Below are 19,770 nucleotides of genomic sequence, written 5' to 3' on the forward strand. Positions count from 1 at the left end.
GATTTGTTTTCCGCCACTGGTGACGTCACATCTTTATTACGTCACTAAGGACCCATTTTATTCATAGTCAGGTACAGGTACCGAATGAGCACAATGTCTCGGGCTAATTCTAAATATATTAGCGCAATATTATTTGTACATTTACTACGATCTAAAGTTGAATTATAAAATTTGAAGGCAAAACAAATATTGGGAGAGAACTATTCACATATATTTTCATGCGCTTATTCCTTCACGAACACTTGGAATAGATTTTGGTGAACAAATGGAGTACGACTTCACACTGTGCTAAATGTTGTATGTTCATGCATATATTTGATAAACGTTTTTCTATAGTTTTTTTTAGCAGAATATGTCAAATAACATTTCTGTTCATGAGATAAATGTAATACCTACAGCAAATTAAAATATTTCTTTCGTTTTTCATACTATGAAGCTTAAATTCATGTTTATATTTTAATCACTAATGATTACGCCTGTGTTCGGACATGGCCGAGTTGGACGTAGTATCAGGCTGAAATGAAATGAAAGTGATAACTACACGATGCTTTTGTAAACAAGAGGGCCAAGATGGCCCTAGGTCGCTCACCTAAGAAACACTCTGTAACAGTGTAAAACATGTTTGACCTCGTGATTTCATATTGGACCAAAAAATTGGTCTCTTGTGATAAAACAAGCATTTTCTTAGATATGACCTAGTTTTTGACCCTAGATGACCCATGTTCAAACTCAACCTAGATTTTATCAAGGCAATCATTCTGACCAAAATTCATGAAGATCAACTGAAAAATACAGCCTCTATCACATACAGAAGTTTTTTCTTTGATTTGACCAAGTGACCTAGCTTTTGACATCAGATGACCCATATTCAAATTCGACCTAGATTTCATTAAGGCAATCAACCTGACCGAAGTTACTGACCAGAAATGGATTTCCATTTTCTGTCCGCTGTAACCTTGACTTTTAATAGACTAACCACAAAATCAATAGAGGTCATTTACTCTGTATGTCCAATCATCCTATGAAGTTTCAACATTCTGGGTCAAGTGGTTTTCCAGTTAATGACCAGAAACGGTTTTCCATGTTCAGGCCCCTGTGACTTTGACCTTTATAGAGTGACCCCAAAAACAACAGAGGCCATCTACTTTGCATGACCAGTCATCCTATGGCGTTTCAACATTCTGGGTCAAGTGGTTCTCAAGTTATTGATTGGAAATGGTTTTCAATGTTCAGGCCCCTATGACCTTGACCTTTGACAGTGACCCAAAAAATCAATAGGGGTCATCTATCCTGCATGACCAATCATCCTATGAAGTTTCAACATTATGGGTCAAGTGGGTCTCAAGTTACTGATCAGAAATGGTTTTCAATGTTCAGGCCCCTGTGACCTTGACCTTTGATGGAGTGACCCCAAAAACAATAGGGGTCGTCTTCTCCAGCAGCCCTTCCACCCTATGGGTAGGGGGGAAGAGACATAATTACGTCTCGAGTTATAGGTACCGTGATATGAGGCAATGTATTGTAGGAGGCATCAAATGGCTCCAGAAACTGCAAGCAACACATCAAAAGTCCATCATCTGCAAATATAACTACTAAAGGCTTTTTTTTTCCTTTCCTTTTTATGTCAAGCAAAAAAGTAGGAGAAGCAGGAGGTTTTCATCAAAAAGTAAATAAAAGTACAGTGAAACACCGCTCGCTCGAGGTCGCAAGGGGATGAGCAAAATACTCGAGTTATCCATGGTTTCGAGCGGCCCAAACATTGACCAACATACGAAGAAAAATTGAAGTTTTATTGTATCAATTGTCATCAGGGCCATTTGCAGAGGAAACGATAGTGCGTAATAATAACAAACCCGTGACATTTAAAAAAAACGTATCACAAACATTATCTATGATGCAATAAGAAATAACATGCTTGCTTTAATCTAAAGCAAACAGTAACTGATCAAAATTTGATCAATAAAACTTTTCTTTAACCTTCCATCAATGATAAATCTCATTATCAGATCAAATATACCGACAAACAAACATTTAAGATAGTCAGGGAATAGACAACGCAATTTTCACGGCGTGCGAAAACTTTTAATTAACCGATACACACTGATCGCCGAAGCTGCGAAAAATTTTCACACCTCTGCTTGAGTTAGCCAGAAGCAACAAAGAGTAAATTAATACACAGGGACCAGGTGTCATGCTCGAGCGATCGAGTTATCGATGCTCGACCCAGCCATGGTAATTTCACATAGAAAATAGAAGGAAATCGGCCGGGACCACATGAATTGCTCGAGCGGGCCCGGGTGCTCGAGTCATCGATGCTCGAGCGAGCGGTGTTTCACTGTAAGAGGCATTTAACCTTTAGCATGCTAGATAAATTGTCGTCTGCTGGAAATGTCGTCTGCTAAAATTGTAAAGTTCATTCAATTTGCTCCAAAATTGGAAGAAATATTGTCAGAGTAGCAAACAGCTTGGAACCTGATCAGACGCCGATTTAATCGGCGTCTGATCTGGTTCCAAGCTGTTTGCAAAGGCTGTTAAATTCGCCTGCAGCAGGCTAAGGGTTAAAGAAAAAGTAGGAAAATGTAGGAAAGAGTAGGAACGCCGGAACGCCTGTATATGTATCTTGAAATTATTGGAGAATAAATATGTTTAAACTAAATGAAAACATAGAATGACAAGAGAAATAATTATTTTCAGCTTTTATATGTCTGTAAAAAGACATAAATCAGTTCAAATAACAACCATTTTTACATATTGTGTCAAATGTGATGATTCTAACCTGTGTTTGTTGTTTCAATTTTCTTTCATTCTGGAAGGCTAGGGTACTAGTAAGAACAGTAGATGTATATCGAAAGCACTGGTGTATACAAGATATGTCACGATCAGTAAACCTGAAATTGATAAATAATTCAGTCATCAGTAAAGCTGTGCTAACAATGATGCAAACGAAAAATGTCTAAGGAGACATGTATTCAAAGAATATGCAAAAATGCACCCAAATGTGCATCAAGGCAAAACCAGAATTTTTCAGATAATGATCTCAATTTTCCAATATTCCCTGATATGCTACAAACAAATGATAATTCAGTAAGTGGTTTCATTTGGTTTAGCAAGGATTTGTAGACCAGGGATTTTGTCTATCTCATTTATCCAGGAAATATCAGCAAGACCATAAAGCATTACGTCAAAACTTCATGATCATAACAAATATCAAAATTTATGACAACACACACAACTGTAGACAAGGATTACAATTGAGAATCACACAACAGTCTGATTATAGCTGACAATTACTGCTACTCTCCAAGAACGTTTTCCCCATGAGGATAGTTTCCTCCACAATTACACCTCCGGTTCCCACCATCGTTTGCACCATCTCAGTCCCGCAAGAGACACTAATTTTAATTTTCCCAATATTCACTGAATATTCAACAAACAAATGACAATTCAGCAAGAAATATCACGAAAATCAATATGCTGTAATAATAAGAGATCAGATCCAACTTATTTAGATATGATTGTGTCAATAAAAATAAGCTTTTCTTGTTACAATTTCTGGCCTTTCCGTAGATTCTACCAGACTATACTGTTACAGATCAATAAATGATGTATGTATGGTTTTAACTAAAGCTCGTTTGTTCTCTATCAGGACAGTTAACTGGCGTGTGCTCTGTCACTTAAAATGAATATTCAAGCTGTAATAGTCTTGCCGTCTTTCTATTTATCAATATTAGCATGCAAGTTTCTCACTAAAATGGTGCTGAAGATTAGTATCTGAGCACTACCGCCTTCTCAGGCGTGCCAATGCACATCTTAGGTTCTCATTATAACACTGCATTTGAAGTTCATGAATAATCAATCACATACTGAAAACGGCCAGTATCCTTTAGACATAGAATCACTCTTTAAACATTTTTGGGAGCATGTCAAGTATCTGTCTCTCTGGAAATTTTAGAGCTGTGAAAACGTGTTATGATGTAAAATGGGTTAAAATTAGTTGCAAAACATGAGTCACGAAAACATACAAATTGGGAATTTTTGTACTTTCTATTGATTGGGAACAGTTCCTTTTACTGGAACAGACCACCAAAGGCAGAACAATAATGCAGTTAAAAAAATGTCTCCTTCTAGGTATCTATGCACCCTTATGAAAAAGCAATACAGAAATCTTGTGGCTTCATTGTTTTATATCTTAATTGGAAAGAGTCTGAATTAAGACAATTCAGAAAAAAACATGTCAGACACAAGTAATAAATAACCATGACAGCTCAATATTCCAGGAGCTCTGGGCAATTAAATGTCCATGGAATACAAGACAAAATATTACACGACAGCGCCTTGATACCAGAAAAACAATCTCCTAAGATTACATAGAATTCTAAATCGGATACATAGCATCAGATAAAATATTGTGCCATAACTTATACAATGACACTGAATTGCCATTCTCCACACTCAAAACTAGTAAATACCAGGTTTTGATGAGACATATGGCCTAAATTCCTGAACAAAATCCCAACCCAATCATTTGTGCTCAATGAAACAATTTCCTGAATAGTTCTATCTATTACATTTGCCTGTGTCAGCTAATTTTGTAGGGTAATAGATTGTATATAACTTGTTGGAAGTACATGTCAACTCCTGACTAAGTTATGGAGACAGGAGGGAATTTACACCAAGACTGCATGCTGATTTCAAGAGATTCTATGCAATAAATAAGTTGTCATCTGACAGGCAGGACTGTGCAGGCCAAATACGTTCAGATAAATTACACTATATTGGGAGATCCTTTAACACAAGACTTTGGCATTCTTCACAAGACATTGGAATTGTTCAGAGAGCAAAGGACGTTGACAAGGAACAGGTACATTTTCCCTTTCTAAAATTCATCCAATCAATATTTTCTTATGTAACAAATTAACAGTTCGCATAACTAGAAAATATTTTTGTAGAAAAGCACAATGTCATGTCTCCCTCAAAACAAAGTAGTAATAGGCAAGAAGTCAATAGGGGACAGGAGCGAAAGTCAAAGAGACACTGATGGTTGGTTTAGTGACTGAAATGCAATAGGGATCATCTGCTCCGCATGTCCAATCATCCAATCAAGTTTCAACATTCTGGGTAAAGTGGTTCTCAAGTTATGAACTGGAAACGTTTTTCCATGTTCTGGCCCCTGTGACCTTGACCTCTGAAAGAATGGCCAAAAGATCATTAGAGGTCATCTACTGTTAAATCTTAAAGTAATTAATAAATAACCAGCTCCATGTTTTTAACTTTAATCAGTAGATCAGGAACAACAAAAGAATGATGTTGACGACTTCACATGGTAATGACGTCGTATATATCTAAAAATAGAACAATATCACATGTTCAATCATCCTATGAAGTTTCAATGTTCAGGATCAAGTGGTTCTCAAGTTCAGATTTGGAACCGGTTTTCCATGTTCTGGGCCCTCGGAAAGTTTTCAATAATCTGACCCCTGTGACCTTGACCGTTGATTAACCACAAAATCTATAGGGGTCATCTACTCCGTAAGTCCTACCACCCTATGAAGTTTGAAGGCTCTTGGTCAAATGGTCCTCTAGCTATTGAATGGAAATGATTTTCTATGTTCTGGCCCCTGTGTCCTTGACCTTAAATCGAGTGACCCCAAAATCAACAGGGGTCATCTACTCTGCATGTCCAATCATCCTATGAAGTTTCAACATTCATGGTCAAGTGTTTTTCAAGGTATTGATTGGAATTGTTTTTCCGTATTCATGTCCCTGTAACCTTGACCTTTGTTCGAGTAGCCCCCAAAACAATAGGGGTCATCTGCTCTGTAAGTCCTATCATCCTATGAAGTTTGAAGGTTCTAGGTGAAATGGTTCTCTGGTTGCTAATCTGAAATGAAGTGTGTGATGGAAGGACAGGACATGTATCATATGTAACAGTGTATTCAATTCTGTATGTAACAGATGTGACATTCAACTTACTTCTATACCTAACAGAATGTTAAAAGTTAATTTTCTGACAATTAACTTAATTTTTAATGCAAATGATCTAACAGATTTAACTTAAGTAACAGGTTTATTTTAATCATTTATGACTTACATATACCGGTAACAGCTAACAACAACTTCTATCTAACAGTTAATTCTGTTCGTCACAGATATTAAAGATAATGAAACTCTGTATGCAATATATGTATTGATAACTTCATTCAGTGTATTCACAAAATTTAGTGTAACAGTTTCCATTTCTGTTTGTAACAAAGGTAACAGATGCAACTGCTATATCAACTAAGACAATTCTGCAAGTTTTCTGAGAAATAGCTTTTTGCATGTCACTTCAATAGTCTAAAAACATTCATGACATTTACACAAGAAACTAATTTCATATCTTCTTCACACTTTTTCAATAACAAATAAAGAGAAACTAGAATTGTCACAGGAGAGATGAATAATACCCCCACAATACGGCCTTGTCACAGAAGTATGGCATATTTTAAGTTGGAAAGGGGCCATTACTACATCAAAACATTGGTGGTTTGTAGGACCTTTATTTCATGGTGTTACACATGTAAACCAAAAATTCATGATGACCCTGGATCGCTCACCCGAGTAATATGAGCTACATGTTTCAAATGTCAAACTGATGATTTTTAGAAATTTTTTGGAAGATTTTCAGATGTACAATCAAGTAACCCCTGGGGCTGGGCCAATTTTACCTCGGGGGGGGTCATGATTTGAACAAAGTTTGTAGAAGTCTACTAGGCAATGTTACATATCAAATATCTAAGATTTAGTTAGGCCTTCTGGTTTATTTTTAGCAAATTTATGAAGATTTCCCTATGTACAATCAAGTAACCCCTGGGGCGGGGTCAATTTGACCCTGGGGGGTCATGATTTGAACAATTTTGTAGAGGTCCACTAGGCAATGCTACATGTGAAATATCTAAGCTCTAGGCCTTCTGGTTTATTTTTAGAAAATTTTGAAGATTTTTCTATGTACAATCAAGTAACCCCATGAGGCAGGGTCAATTTGATCCCGGGGGTCATGATTTGAACAAATTTTGTAGAGGTCCACTAGGCAATGCTACATGTTAAATATCTAAGCTCTAGGCCTTCTGGTTTATTTTTAGAAAATTTTTGAAGATTTTCCTATGTAAAATCAAGTGACGCCTCGGGCGGGGTCAATTTTGACCCTGGGGGGTCATGATTTGAACAAATTTTGTAGAGGTCCACTAGGCAATGCTACAAGTGAAATATCTAAGATCTAGGCCTTCTGGTTTATTTTTAGAAAATTTTTGAAGATTTTCCTATGTAAAATCAAGTGACCCCTGGGCGGGGTCAATTTTGATCCCGGGGTCATGATTTGAACAATTTTAGTAGAGGTCCGCTAGGCAATGCTACATGTGAAATATCTAAGATCTAGGCCTTCTGGTTTATTTTTAGAAAATTTTTGAAGATTTTCCTATGTAAAATCAAGTGACCCCTGGGCGGGGTCAATTTTGATCCCGGGGTCATGATTTGAACAATTTTAGTAGAGGTCCACTAGGCAATGCTACAAGTGAAATATCTAAGATCTAGGCCTTCTGGTTTATTTTTAGAAAATTTTTGAAGATTTTCCTATGTAAAATCAAGTGACCCCTGGGCAGGGTCAATTTTGATCCCGGGGTCATGATTTGAACAATTTTAGTAGAGGTCCGCTAGGCAATGCTACATGTCAAATACCTAAGTTCTAGAGCTTCTGGTTTTTGAGAAGAAGATTTTTTAATATTTTCCTATGTAAAATCAAGTGACCCCTGGGGCGGGGTCAATTTTGACCCCGGGGTCATGATTTGAATAAATATGGTATAGGTCCACTAGGCAATGCTTCACACCAAATATCTAAGCTCTAGGTCTTCTGGTTTTTGAGAAGAAGATTTTTAAAGTTTTTCCTTTCGGTTGCCATGGCAACCAGAGTTCTGCATGGAATTCAATTCTTTGAATAATTTTTGTAGAGCTTCACCCAAGGAACATTCCTGTGAAGTTTGGATGAAATTGGCCTAGCGGTTTATGAGGAGATGTTGTTTAAAGTAAAAGTTTACGGACGGACAATGGACGACAGACGGTTGATGACGATGGTGAGTGATCAGAATAGCTCACCCTGAGCCTTTGGCTCTGGTGAGCTAAAAACTAAATGTTAACAGACGACAGACAACAGACAGACGACGGACATCGAGCGATAAAAAAAACTCACCTGAACTAAAAACTGAACATTTTTATGGGGTTAATCTACTTGTTACACTCATATACACAAATTCATGCAGCATAACAAGCTGCCTATAAATTGGCGTAATTTTAATCTGAAAACATCTCTGAATTCTGTTTTTACAAGCATTTTAAGTCTTTTTAGAAAACTTTAGAACTTGAAACAGAAGACTGTGTATTTCAGTAACACAGAAATGAAGGAGTCATCTTAAGGCTGACTTCAAAGAAAGTACGTCATTATCATAGTTATACTAGAAATATACTTTCTATATTTAAGGAAGTTCTGTTAAGAGAAGAATTACTTACACCCACTGAAAATAAATCTCTTAAGACAACATCTTATTAATTATTTTACAAAAGCAGACAGAATGCATTTTCAGATCAAATATACAAGACTCTTTGTGGAATTATGAAGGAATTTCTATGCAAAGAAGCATAGAACATAAAGTGTCTAATGGATTTAATATGTCTGTATTGTTTGGTAAACAGTTATTTCAGGAATTTCTTTCACAGAAATAACTTCCTTTAAATAAAAGGCAATACTAAAGTCTTTTCAAGTTGATTCTATTTACTGCAAGAGGTCAGCCTGTTTGTTTCTATTAACTTCTGCATGACCAGACTTCCAACAATTTGTGCTTGACTGAACTTTACAATGTTCTTATTTAAATGACAGTTTCTGATGTACAGTAAACTTGTGTTTAAGAACACATGTTAACAAAGACTACCTGTGAACAAAGACCATTTTGTGAACAAAGACTACCTGTGAAACAAGAGGGCCATGATGGCCCTATATCGCTCACCTGAATTTAATTGCTTACTTGAACAAATTTCTTTGAAAAGTTTCAAAAACAAAAACAAAAAACTAGGTGAGAAGGTCATGGTAAAGATTCTTCAAGACAAGTACTGAAATGAAATCTGTTAAAAAAATTATACAAATCTCTTTGCTGTGGCTTCAAAAACAAGGAAGTAGGTCAGTAGGTCAGGGCTAAGAACATTAAAGACGAGTATTGAAATCTTCATCGAAAGTTACTGACGTGGTCAAAATTTCTATGCTGTTATAATTGGTGTGCAAAACTGTACATGCCATCCAAATTTCAAGGCTGTTTCTTAAAAACAAGAAAGTAGGTCAGTAGGTAAAGGGACCCCTAATTACTTGGGGTCATCAGGTAATTATAATTAAACAATCTAGGAAATATGATCAGATAATTTTTGAAGTATTTTTTACTGTATAACTCATATACAAGTGACCCCCAGGGCGGGCCTTTTTTCACCCCAGGGGCATAATTTGAACAATCTTGTTAGAGAACCACTAGGCAATGCTACATACAAAATATCAAAGGCTTAAGCCTTGAACTTTCAGACAAGAAGATCTAAAAAAAAAAATTTCCTATATAAGTCTATGTAAAACTTGGGGCCTCCGGGGAAGGGCCTCTTTTCACCTCAGGGGCATAATTTGAATAACCTTGGTAAACGACCACTAGGCAAAGCAACATACCAAATATCAAAAGCCTAGGCCTTGGAGTTTCAGAACAAAAGATTTTTTCAAGTTTTTTCCAATATTATAGTCTATGTAAAACTTGGTACCCCCAGGGCGAGGCCACCATTCACCCTAGGGACATAATTTGAACAAACTTAGTCAAAAGTGTCAAACACGGCATTCAAAACAAGCATATTAAACATACATACACATATGTCACAGTACATGTGTGAAAAATGCTACAGAACACGTAATCACCACTATTCCCAGATATTATAATCTCGCTATCCTGTTTGTTTTTTGGGTTTTTTTTTGTGGACTAAGCAGGTGGTCCAGCATTTTATCGGAGCTATCAACAAGCAATCACTTTCCCAACATTTTTAACAATGATTGAAAAGCTTGGGGAAAGTATACTAAGAGTAAATTTAGGCAATTGACAACAAATCACAAATAGATTAATGACATAGGTTTCCTCATATTCAATATTACAAGTTACACTTATTATGTACCATTATGTACCTATGACTGATCCGTGACATTTTCCCTATTCGTCTGTGTTTTATACGAGTTAAATCTCTTGTTATAGCCTTACTTGAGTGGATATTTTGCTGAGCATGAATTCATGATTTTAGGCCTATGTGTCCGCGAATTCAAAAATTGCGTAAATATTTCTACAGTGCAGAAATTGGACCGTTCCGTGAAAATTTGTCTCCGCGATTTCATATACACTTACAGTATAGGTCAAATGGAGACTTTCCAGTTTTGATGGTGGAGGAAGACCCCAGGTGCCCCTTCGTGCATTATTTCATCATGAGAACCTGGGTAGAACCACCGATCTTCCGTAAGCCAGCTGGATGGCTTCCTCACATGAGGAATTCAACGCCCCGAGTGAGACTCAAACCCACATTGACGAGGGGCAAGTGATTTGAAGTCAGCGACTTTAATCACTCCGCCATGGAGGCTCAACCTGTGAACAAAGACCCCATGTAAACATATACCACCTGTGAACAAAGACCCCCTGGAAACAAAAACCACTTGTGAACAAAGACCCCCTAGAAAAACAACCACCTGAACAAAGACCCCCAGTGAACAAAGACCACTTATAATAAAAGACTGCCACTCCATTTCTAATTTGAACATTTTTTAAATACTAAACAAGTGAATAAAGTGACTTTATTGCCCTAACAACACATAAGCATGGTCTTTATAAACAGGTTTGACAATATACTATTCTAAAATGACAGCCATACCCAAAGAAATTTGCGTAAGTAAGCTTCATCTTTCAATAAATAATATACTGTACCTGTTTGCATTTTGTTTATTTGCTACACATGTCAATGCAATAAGGTTATTATTACTTCGACTTGTCACTGGCACACAGAGAAACGACCGCAGTGGGCATTCAATTTTTTCTTCTATAGCTTTTCTGCTTTCCTGAAATTTAGATGTCAATGTTAACATTGTGAGTGACGTCAACAAAATGCCATTAGCAGACATCAGTTCATGTTGTGAAGAAACAACACGTTTTTATTGTACCTTAGTAAACATGTGGTGTAACAGAAACAATTCCTATGGTCAAGACTAACAAATATTTGACTTTATTTTGGTTTTACAGCACACTAACACAGTACAGGTTGTGTGGCCCAAACAGAACTAAAAATTTTGGTTTCATATCTCATTTACCTTGAAATAAAAATACAAGGCAAGGCCATGGAATCAAACTTTCATACCTGCTGAAATCTCTGCAATAAAGCAAAACTAAGTGTTCAGACCATATTTATCCATTCTTATGACCATGCAGCGGTAAAACAGTGGTTCTAATTCTTTTCATACACAAGTTGTCCCAGAACCACATGGGGTAAAGACCAACAAAAATTTATCTTGACTTACAAATACACAAAAAAATAGAACTGTAGTAGTAACAAAGTAGATGTTTGACTGTAGTCACTGACCAAATATAGCAGTACTAGCAGTTTGTAAATATAAATGAAAACAGAGTTATATGAAAAAGTTTGAACTATCTATCTCCCCATTTCTACTTCAAAGAATGAGCGCCTATAGATTGCTGCAGAAATTCTTTCAGCAATGCCAATAAAGCTGCTGTTGAATATCAGATTCAAACAACAGTAAGAGATTCCTTTGTTGAAAATTCTGTTTCATGTGCAAACAAAGCGCATCTTGTATTTTATGTCTGAAAACCACTAACAGTATCTCCAAGGGAATACATTTTACTGGTAGTTGTTCTTGCAATTAATCATAGCTCAACCAGCCCGTAGCATTAAAAGTTATCATACACTAATTGAATAACTTCTAACTATCTTTCACAAGATATTTCCTGTTTACATTGCAAACCATTTTCAATAGGATATCAGTTATTTTAGCAAGCAAACATTTTATTTCTGGACTTCTTAATGACCTTGATCCAAAGATATAAAATTGAATTTGAAAACCAGTTTTAACAAAATTATAAATGATTGACTGTTAGTGAGCATATTCTTTCAATTGACCAACTATTGACTGCCAGGTCTCAAAATTATGTTTTATGAAAAGGAATCTGTTTTATGTAAATAAGCTGAACACAGCATATAGGCTTTTGGTAAAACAAGACGCCTTGAAGGCCCTGTATCGCTCACCTGACCTATGGACCTAATGATCAGATCATCAAGATTAACATTCTGACCAAGTTTCATTAAGATATGGTCATAAATGTGGCCTCTAAAGTGTTAACTAGCTTTTCTATTGATTTGACTTAGTGACCTAGTTTTTGACCCCACATGACCCAGGTTCAAATTTGACCTAAAAATCATCAAGGTTAACATTCTGACCAAGATTCATGAAAACAAGAGGGCCAAGATGGCCCTAGGTAGCTCACCTAAGAAACACACCATAACAGTGTAAAACATGTTTGACATAGTGATTTCATGGAAACAAATATTCTGACCAATTTTCATTAAGATTGGACCAAAAAATTGGTCTCTTGCGATAAAACAAGCATTTTCTTAGATATGACCTAGTTTTTGACCCGAGATGACCCATTTTCGAACTCGGCCTAGATTTTATCAAGGTAATCATTCTGGCTAAATTTCATGAAGATCAGTTGAAAAATACAGCCTCTATTGCATACACAAGGTTTTTCTTTGATTTGACCTAGTGACCTAGTTTTTGACCCGAGATGACCCATTTTCGAGCTTGGTCTAAATTTCATCAAGGCAATCATTCTGACCAAAATTCATGAAGATCAATTGAAAAATACAGCCTCTATCGCATACACAAGGTTTTTCCTTGATTTGACCTAGTGACCTAGTTTTTGACTCCAGATGACCCATTTTCGAACTCGGCCTAGATTTCATCAAGGTAATCATTCTGACCAAAATTCATGAAGATCAATTGAAAAATACCGCCTCTATCGCATACACAAGGTTTTTCTTTGATCTGACCTAGTGACCTAGTTTTTGACCCGAGATGACCCATTTTCGAACTCGGCCTAGATTTCATCAAGGCAATCATTCTGACTAATATTCATGAAGATCAATTGAAAAATACAGCCTCTATCGCATACACAAGGTTTTTCTTTGATTTGACCTAGTGACCTAGTTTTTGACCTGAGATGACCCATTTTCGAACTCGGCCTAGATTTCATCAAGGTTATCATTCTGACCAATATTCATGAAGATCAATTGAAAAATACAGCCTCTATCGCATACACAAGCTAATTTGACAGTGACTAGTTTTGACCGAGAGACCACGAACTCGGCATCGGGGATTCAAAAACAATCATTTCTGAGCCAATAATCATAAATAATGAAAAAACAAGCTTTCCCAAGTTTTTCTTTGATTTGACCTAGTGACCTAGTTTTTGACCTGAGATGACCCATTTTCGAACTCGGCCTAGATTTCATCAAGGTTATCATTCTGACCAATATTCATGAAGATCAATTGAAAAATACAGCCTCTATCGCATACACAAGCTAAATGTTGACAGACGAGAGACGACGGACGACGGACGCCGGACATCGAGCGATCAGAAAAACTCACCTTAGCATTGCTCAGGTGAGCTAATAAAGTCATAAATGTGACCTCTAGAGTGTTAACAAGCTTTCCCTTTGATTTGACCTGGTGACCTAGTTTTTGATCCCAAATGATCCGGATTCAAACTTGACCTAGAGGTCATCAAGAGAAACATTCAGATTAAGTTTCCTAGAGATATAGCCATGAATGTGGCCTCTAGAGTGTTAACAAGCTTTTCCTTTGATTTGACCTGGTGACCTAGTTTTTGACCTCAGATGATCCAATATCAGATCATCAAGATTAACATTCTGACCAAGTTTCATTAAGATATGGCCATAAATGTGGCCTCTAGAGTGTTGACTAGCTTTTCCTTTGATTTGACCTGGTGACCTAGTTTTTGACTCCTACTGACCTAGATTTGAACTTGGCCTAAAGATCATCAAGATTGATATTCTGAAAAAGTTTCATTAATATGTGGTCATAAATGTGGCCTCTAGAGTGTTAACTAACTTTTCCTTTGATTTGACCTGGTGACTTAGTTCTTGACCCCTGATAACCCAGATTTAAACTTACCCTAAAGATCATCAAGATTAACATTCTGACCAAGTTTCATGAAGTTAGTCATAAATGTGGCCTCTACAGTGTTAACAAGCTTTTCCTTTGATTTGACCTGGTGACCTAGTTTTTGACCCCACATGACCCAATATCAAACTCGTCCAAGATTTTATTAAGGGTAACATTCTGACCAAGTTTCATTAAGATTAGGCTAAAATTGTGACCTCTAGTGTGCTACCAAGCTTTTCCTTTGATTTGACCTGGTGACCTAGTTTTTGACCCCACATGACCGAATATCAAACTTGTCCAAGATTTTATTGGGGGTAACATTCTGACCAAGTTTCATTAAGATTGGGCTAAAATTGTGACCTCTAGAGTGTTAACAGTCAAATTGTTGACAACGGACGACTGACGATGACGGACAACGGACTAAGGGTGATCACAAAAGCTCACATTGAGCACTTTGTGCTCGGGTGAGCTAAAAAGCACAAATTAAAGTGGCCAAAGCTCAGGATTAAATTTACAACCTAAGCTATAATGGTAGTCTCTGACTTTCCGTTTACAGCCTACTGGATGGACAAAAAAAACTGTAAATGGTTCAACAAAATCACAGAGCAGCTTTAGAGAAAATTAACTATAAACTTATAACTAATGCCTAATAATTTTTGGTCATATTTGTCTGAGAACAATTACTCATTTATACAAGTCTCATAAAGCAATATAAATCAAAAAATACAGATACTGTTTTGTCACCTAAACAATACAATAATCCTTAAAACCCAGGATTGTATGGGCATCTACTAGCCATCAGATCTGAATAAAAGTCTGAAAAAAAAGGTCTTTGAAGCTTATTCATAAGAATGAGTTGTGACCTGCACTGAATAAGTTTTACTGTCATTATTGCTTCTTCAGCAAAAAAAAACAACATACACAACAGAATATTCCATATATGACTGAACAATCAGAATGATTTTTTTTTTGCAAACCAGACTAGCATTTCTGGATATTTTACCCATGTCAGCAAAACACATCTGGCATCCCCCATGCCAAATGACCCTCATGCTGCTAAAGATAACTAACGATTTGTTCACTGATTATACATAATTTATGTAAACTTCAATAAAAACCAAACACTGTACCTCAATAGTTGCTATTTGTTTTTTATACTATAAGCACATTAAGTTTATTTATTTACACTACTATACTACTATAAGAAAGAGTTCTACAAACATGACAAAGAAAGTATTTAGTTTTGCTTAAGTTATTCTATACTTTGGTAAAATGCAGTATGCAAGAAAAATAATCTTCCACTGGTTGCAGATGCAAATGAGAATATCCAGCTCTCCAGTACAGGTTTTGGTGATAACTCGCAGGAATAAGTTTAATATAAAGAGAATCACAAGTATACAATTCATTAATGAAATGGCTGACTCATGAGTTCTGCACATCATCTTAATGAGGTGATCAATGAGGAAATTGAAGGCTCAAACATTTGAGTTGTGACCTTGACCTTCGAGCTGGCAGTAGTGAATTTTGAGTTCTGCACATCCTCTTGATAAGGAGAATATAACAGCCAAGTCATATCAAAATCCTTCAAGGGGTTTAGGAGATACAAAGTGGACACAAAATAGAAGGCTCAATACCTTTGACCTTGAGTTGCGACCTTGATCTCGAGCCAACATGGCTGTCTCATAAGTTCTGCACACTGTCTCGATGAGGTGATCATTTGACCCAAGTTTCATGGGTTTAGGAGATACAGAGCAGACACAAAATGGAAGGTTCAAACCTTTGACCTTGAGTTGTGACCTTGACCTTGAGTTGAAATGGCTGACTCATGAGTTCTGTACATCATTTTGATGAGGTGATCATTTAACCCAAGTTTCATGAAAATCCTTCTAGAGGTTTAAGTTATATGGAGTGGACACAATTGTTACGGACTGACATTCCTACATATGGGTTTTTATTTGGCTACACTTTTCTTCTTTCTATTGTTCTTTTAGCCAAGTAAAAGAAAGATTATCCACATAAAAGCCTTACGGAATGATTGACATCAAAGAAAAAGTACAGTAACCTCTTGTTCCTATAGCCACCTAAGTATGCAAATGGTGGGCTCGGAAGGACGGACGGGCTGAGACCATTCCTATAACCTCCCCCCTCAACTCATGGCAAGGGATTAAAATTTTTACAATGGTTTGCAACAAAAATGATCTTACATGTCTGCATGTGTCAGACAGCAGTTTTCTTGTCCCTTGTGACAACATGGATAAGAAACCTTAGTAGTGCTTGGTTTCTTGTAATCCGCTGTTCCTCAGGCTGGGAAAGCATTCCTATACAGGCAGGTATTTAAAATTCGTATAAACTAGACAGGTTTTCAATGAGAGATTTTGTTTTCACTACTCACCTCTCACTGCATTTGGTGATGGATAAAAAAGTTAATTAACAGTAAATCCTGCTTGTATGAGGAAATGTAGCAGACATTTATAAAGAATTGGATAATGTCAATAAAGATAATTTTTAGCTGGGTGAACAAGTTATAATCCTGCCTGGGCATTAACAGAACAGAAATAAATCAATGACAGTAAAATTGTCTGCTATCACAGATGAATGTGCCAAATACAACAGAAATAGGCTGAATACTGAATATATTTACATTTTTATTTCATAAAACTGCCAAAGGGACAAATCAAAATACCATCAAACTTCCTCCCAGTTTTGTTAAATCCTAGCAACTGAATATCTAGCCTGACACTTTCAGCAAAAGGTGAAAATATGTAAAGTTGTAAACTAGACTCTAAATGTTCTTAAAATTGTTCCATATAAAGAGAGTCATGGACACCCTGTATTGTTCTTACTTCTTAAAACTTGACTTAGCTTGTGCAAGGACAACCATTCTGATAAAGTTTCATAAAAATAAGGTAGAACATGAGCTGTCACTAATGGTGACAAATGCCCCCGCAGCACCTTGACCTTTGACCTGGTGACCCCAAAGTCAGTAGGGGTGGTGTACTCAATAAGTACTATCAGCATGTGAAATTTGAAGGTCCTGGGTGAAGTGGTTCGCGAGTAAAGTGCCTTCATGCAAAAAGTTAACGCTGGCCCCTGTGACCTTGACCTTTGACCTGGTGACCCCAAAGTCAGTAGGGTTGGTGCACTTATAAAGTACTAACAGCATGTGACGTTTGAAGGTCCTGGGTGCAGTGGTTCACGAGTAAAGTGCCTTCATGCAAAAAGTTAACGTTGGCCCCTGTGACCTTTGACCTGGTGACCCCAAAGTCAGTAGGGGTGGTGTACTCAATAAGTTCTATCAGCATGTGAAGTTTGAAGGTCCTGGGTGCAGTGGTTCACGAGTAAAGTGCCTTCATGCAAAAAGTTAACGTTGGCCCCTGTGACCTTGACTTTGACTACCCCAAAGTCAGTAGGGGTAGTGTACTCAATAAGTACTATCAGCAGGGTGAAGTTGTGACAGAGTCCTTTGGGAAGTTAACGTGCCTGGTTCCGCCCAGTCAAAGGGGGCCATTCATCAAAAGTTAACTGTCAGGCGCCCCCTTTTTGACCCTTGACCTTGACCCTGGTGACCCCAAAGTCAGTAGGGGTGGTGAACTCAATAAGTACTATCAGCACTGAAGTTTGAAGGTCCTGGGTGCAGTGGTTCGCGTGTAAAGTGCCTTCATGCAAAAAGTTAATGTTGGCCCGTGACCTTGACCTTTGACCTGGTGACCCCAAAGTCAGTAGGGGTGGTGTACTCAATAAGAACTATCAGCATGTGAAGTTTGAAGGTCCTGGGTGAAGTGGTTTGCGAGTAAAGTGCCTTCATGCAAAAAGTTAACGTTGGCCCCTGTGACTTTGACCTTTGACCTGGTGACTCCAAAGTCAGTAGGGTTGGTGCACTCATAAAGTACTATCAGCATGTAAAGTTTGAAGGTCCTGGGTGCAGTGGTTCGCGTGTAAAGTGCCTTCATGCAAAAAGTTAACGTTGGCCCCTGTGACTTTGACCTTTGACCTGGTGACCCCAAAGTCAGTAGGGGTGGTGTATTCAATAAGTACTATCAGCATGTGAAGTTTGAATGAAGGTCCTGGGTGCAGTGGTTCGCGAGTAAAGTGCCTTCATGCAAAAAGTTAACGTTGGCCCCTGTGACCTTGACCTTTGACCTGGTGACCCCAAAGTCAGTAGGGGTAGTGTATTCAATAAGTACTATCAGCACATGAAGTTTGAAGGTCCTGGGTGCAGTGGTTCGCGAGTAAAGTGCCTTCATGGAGAAAGTTAACGTTGGCCCCTGTGACCTTGACCTTTGACCTGGTGACCCCAAAGTCAGTAGGGGTGGTGTACTCAATAAGTACTATCAGCATGTGAAGATTGAAGGTTCTGGGTGCAGTGGTTCGCAGGTAAAGTGCCTTCACACAAAAAGTTAACGTTGGCCCCTGTGACCTTGACCTTTGACCTGGTGACCCCAAAGTCAGTAGGGGTGGTGAACTCAATAAGTACTATCAGCACATGAAGTTTGAAGGTCCTGGGTGCAGTGGTTCGCGTGTAAAGTGCCTTCATGCAAAAAGTTAATGTTGGCCCGTGACCTTGACCTTTGACCTGGTGACCCCAAAGTCAGTAGGGGTGGTGTACTCAATAAGAACTATCAGCATGTGAAGTTTGAAGGTCCTGGGTGAAGTGGTTTGCGAGTAAAGTGCCTTCATGCAAAAAGTTAACGTTGGCCCCTGTGACTTTGACCTTTGACCTGGTGACTCCAAAGTCAGTAGGGTTGGTGCACTCATAAAGTACTATCAGCATGTAAAGTTTGAAGGTCCTGGGTGCAGTGGTTCGCGTGTAAAGTGCCTTCATGCAAAAAGTTAACGTTGGCCCCTGTGACTTTGACCTTTGACCTGGTGACCCCAAAGTCAGTAGGGGTGGTGTATTCAATAAGTACTATCAGCATGTGAAGTTTGAATGAAGGTCCTGGGTGCAGTGGTTCGCGAGTAAAGTGCCTTCATGCAAAAAGTTAACGTTGGCCCCTGTGACCTTGACCTTTGACCTGGTGACCCCAAAGTCAGTAGGGGTAGTGTATTCAATAAGTACTATCAGCACATGAAGTTTGAAGGTCCTGGGTGCAGTGGTTCGCGAGTAAAGTGCCTTCATGGAGAAAGTTAACGTTGGCCCCTGTGACCTTGACCTTTGACCTGGTGACCCCAAAGTCAGTAGGGACGGTGTACTCAATAAGTACTATCAGCATGTGAAGATTGAAGGTTCTGGGTGCAGTGGTTCGCAGGTAAAGTGCCTTCACACAAAAAGTTAACGTTGGCCCCTGTGACCTTGACCTGGTGACCCCAAAGTCAGTAGGGGTGGTGAACTCAGTAAGTACTATCAGCATGTGAAGTTTGAAGGTCCTGGGTGAAGTGGTTCGCGAGTAAAGTGCCTTCATGCAAAAAGTTAACGTTGATCCCTGTGACCTTGACCTTTGACCTGGTGACCCCAAAGTCAGTAGGGGTGGTGTACTCAATAAGTACTATCA

The 19,770-nt window shown here is 38.0% G+C and overlaps 1 protein-coding gene across 1 annotated transcript in view; it reads right to left on the reverse strand.

Moving 5' to 3' along the window:
* Positions 1 to 19,770, reverse strand: part of LOC123556562 (cGMP-dependent 3',5'-cyclic phosphodiesterase-like) — a 175,976-nt gene that overhangs the window by 49,591 nt on the left and 106,615 nt on the right. The window contains exons 11-12 of the mRNA XM_053544451.1: positions 11,013 to 11,143; positions 2,777 to 2,888 (exon numbers count right to left, since the gene is read on the reverse strand). Of these exons, the coding sequence (XP_053400426.1) occupies positions 2,777 to 2,888; positions 11,013 to 11,143 (243 nt within the window). The remainder of the gene's footprint in view (positions 1 to 2,776; positions 2,889 to 11,012; positions 11,144 to 19,770) is intronic.

Source organism: Mercenaria mercenaria, chromosome 5 (assembly GCF_021730395.1).
Source record: "Mercenaria mercenaria strain notata chromosome 5, MADL_Memer_1, whole genome shotgun sequence".
In the NCBI taxonomy this organism is placed as follows: Eukaryota; Metazoa; Mollusca; class Bivalvia; order Venerida; family Veneridae; genus Mercenaria; species Mercenaria mercenaria.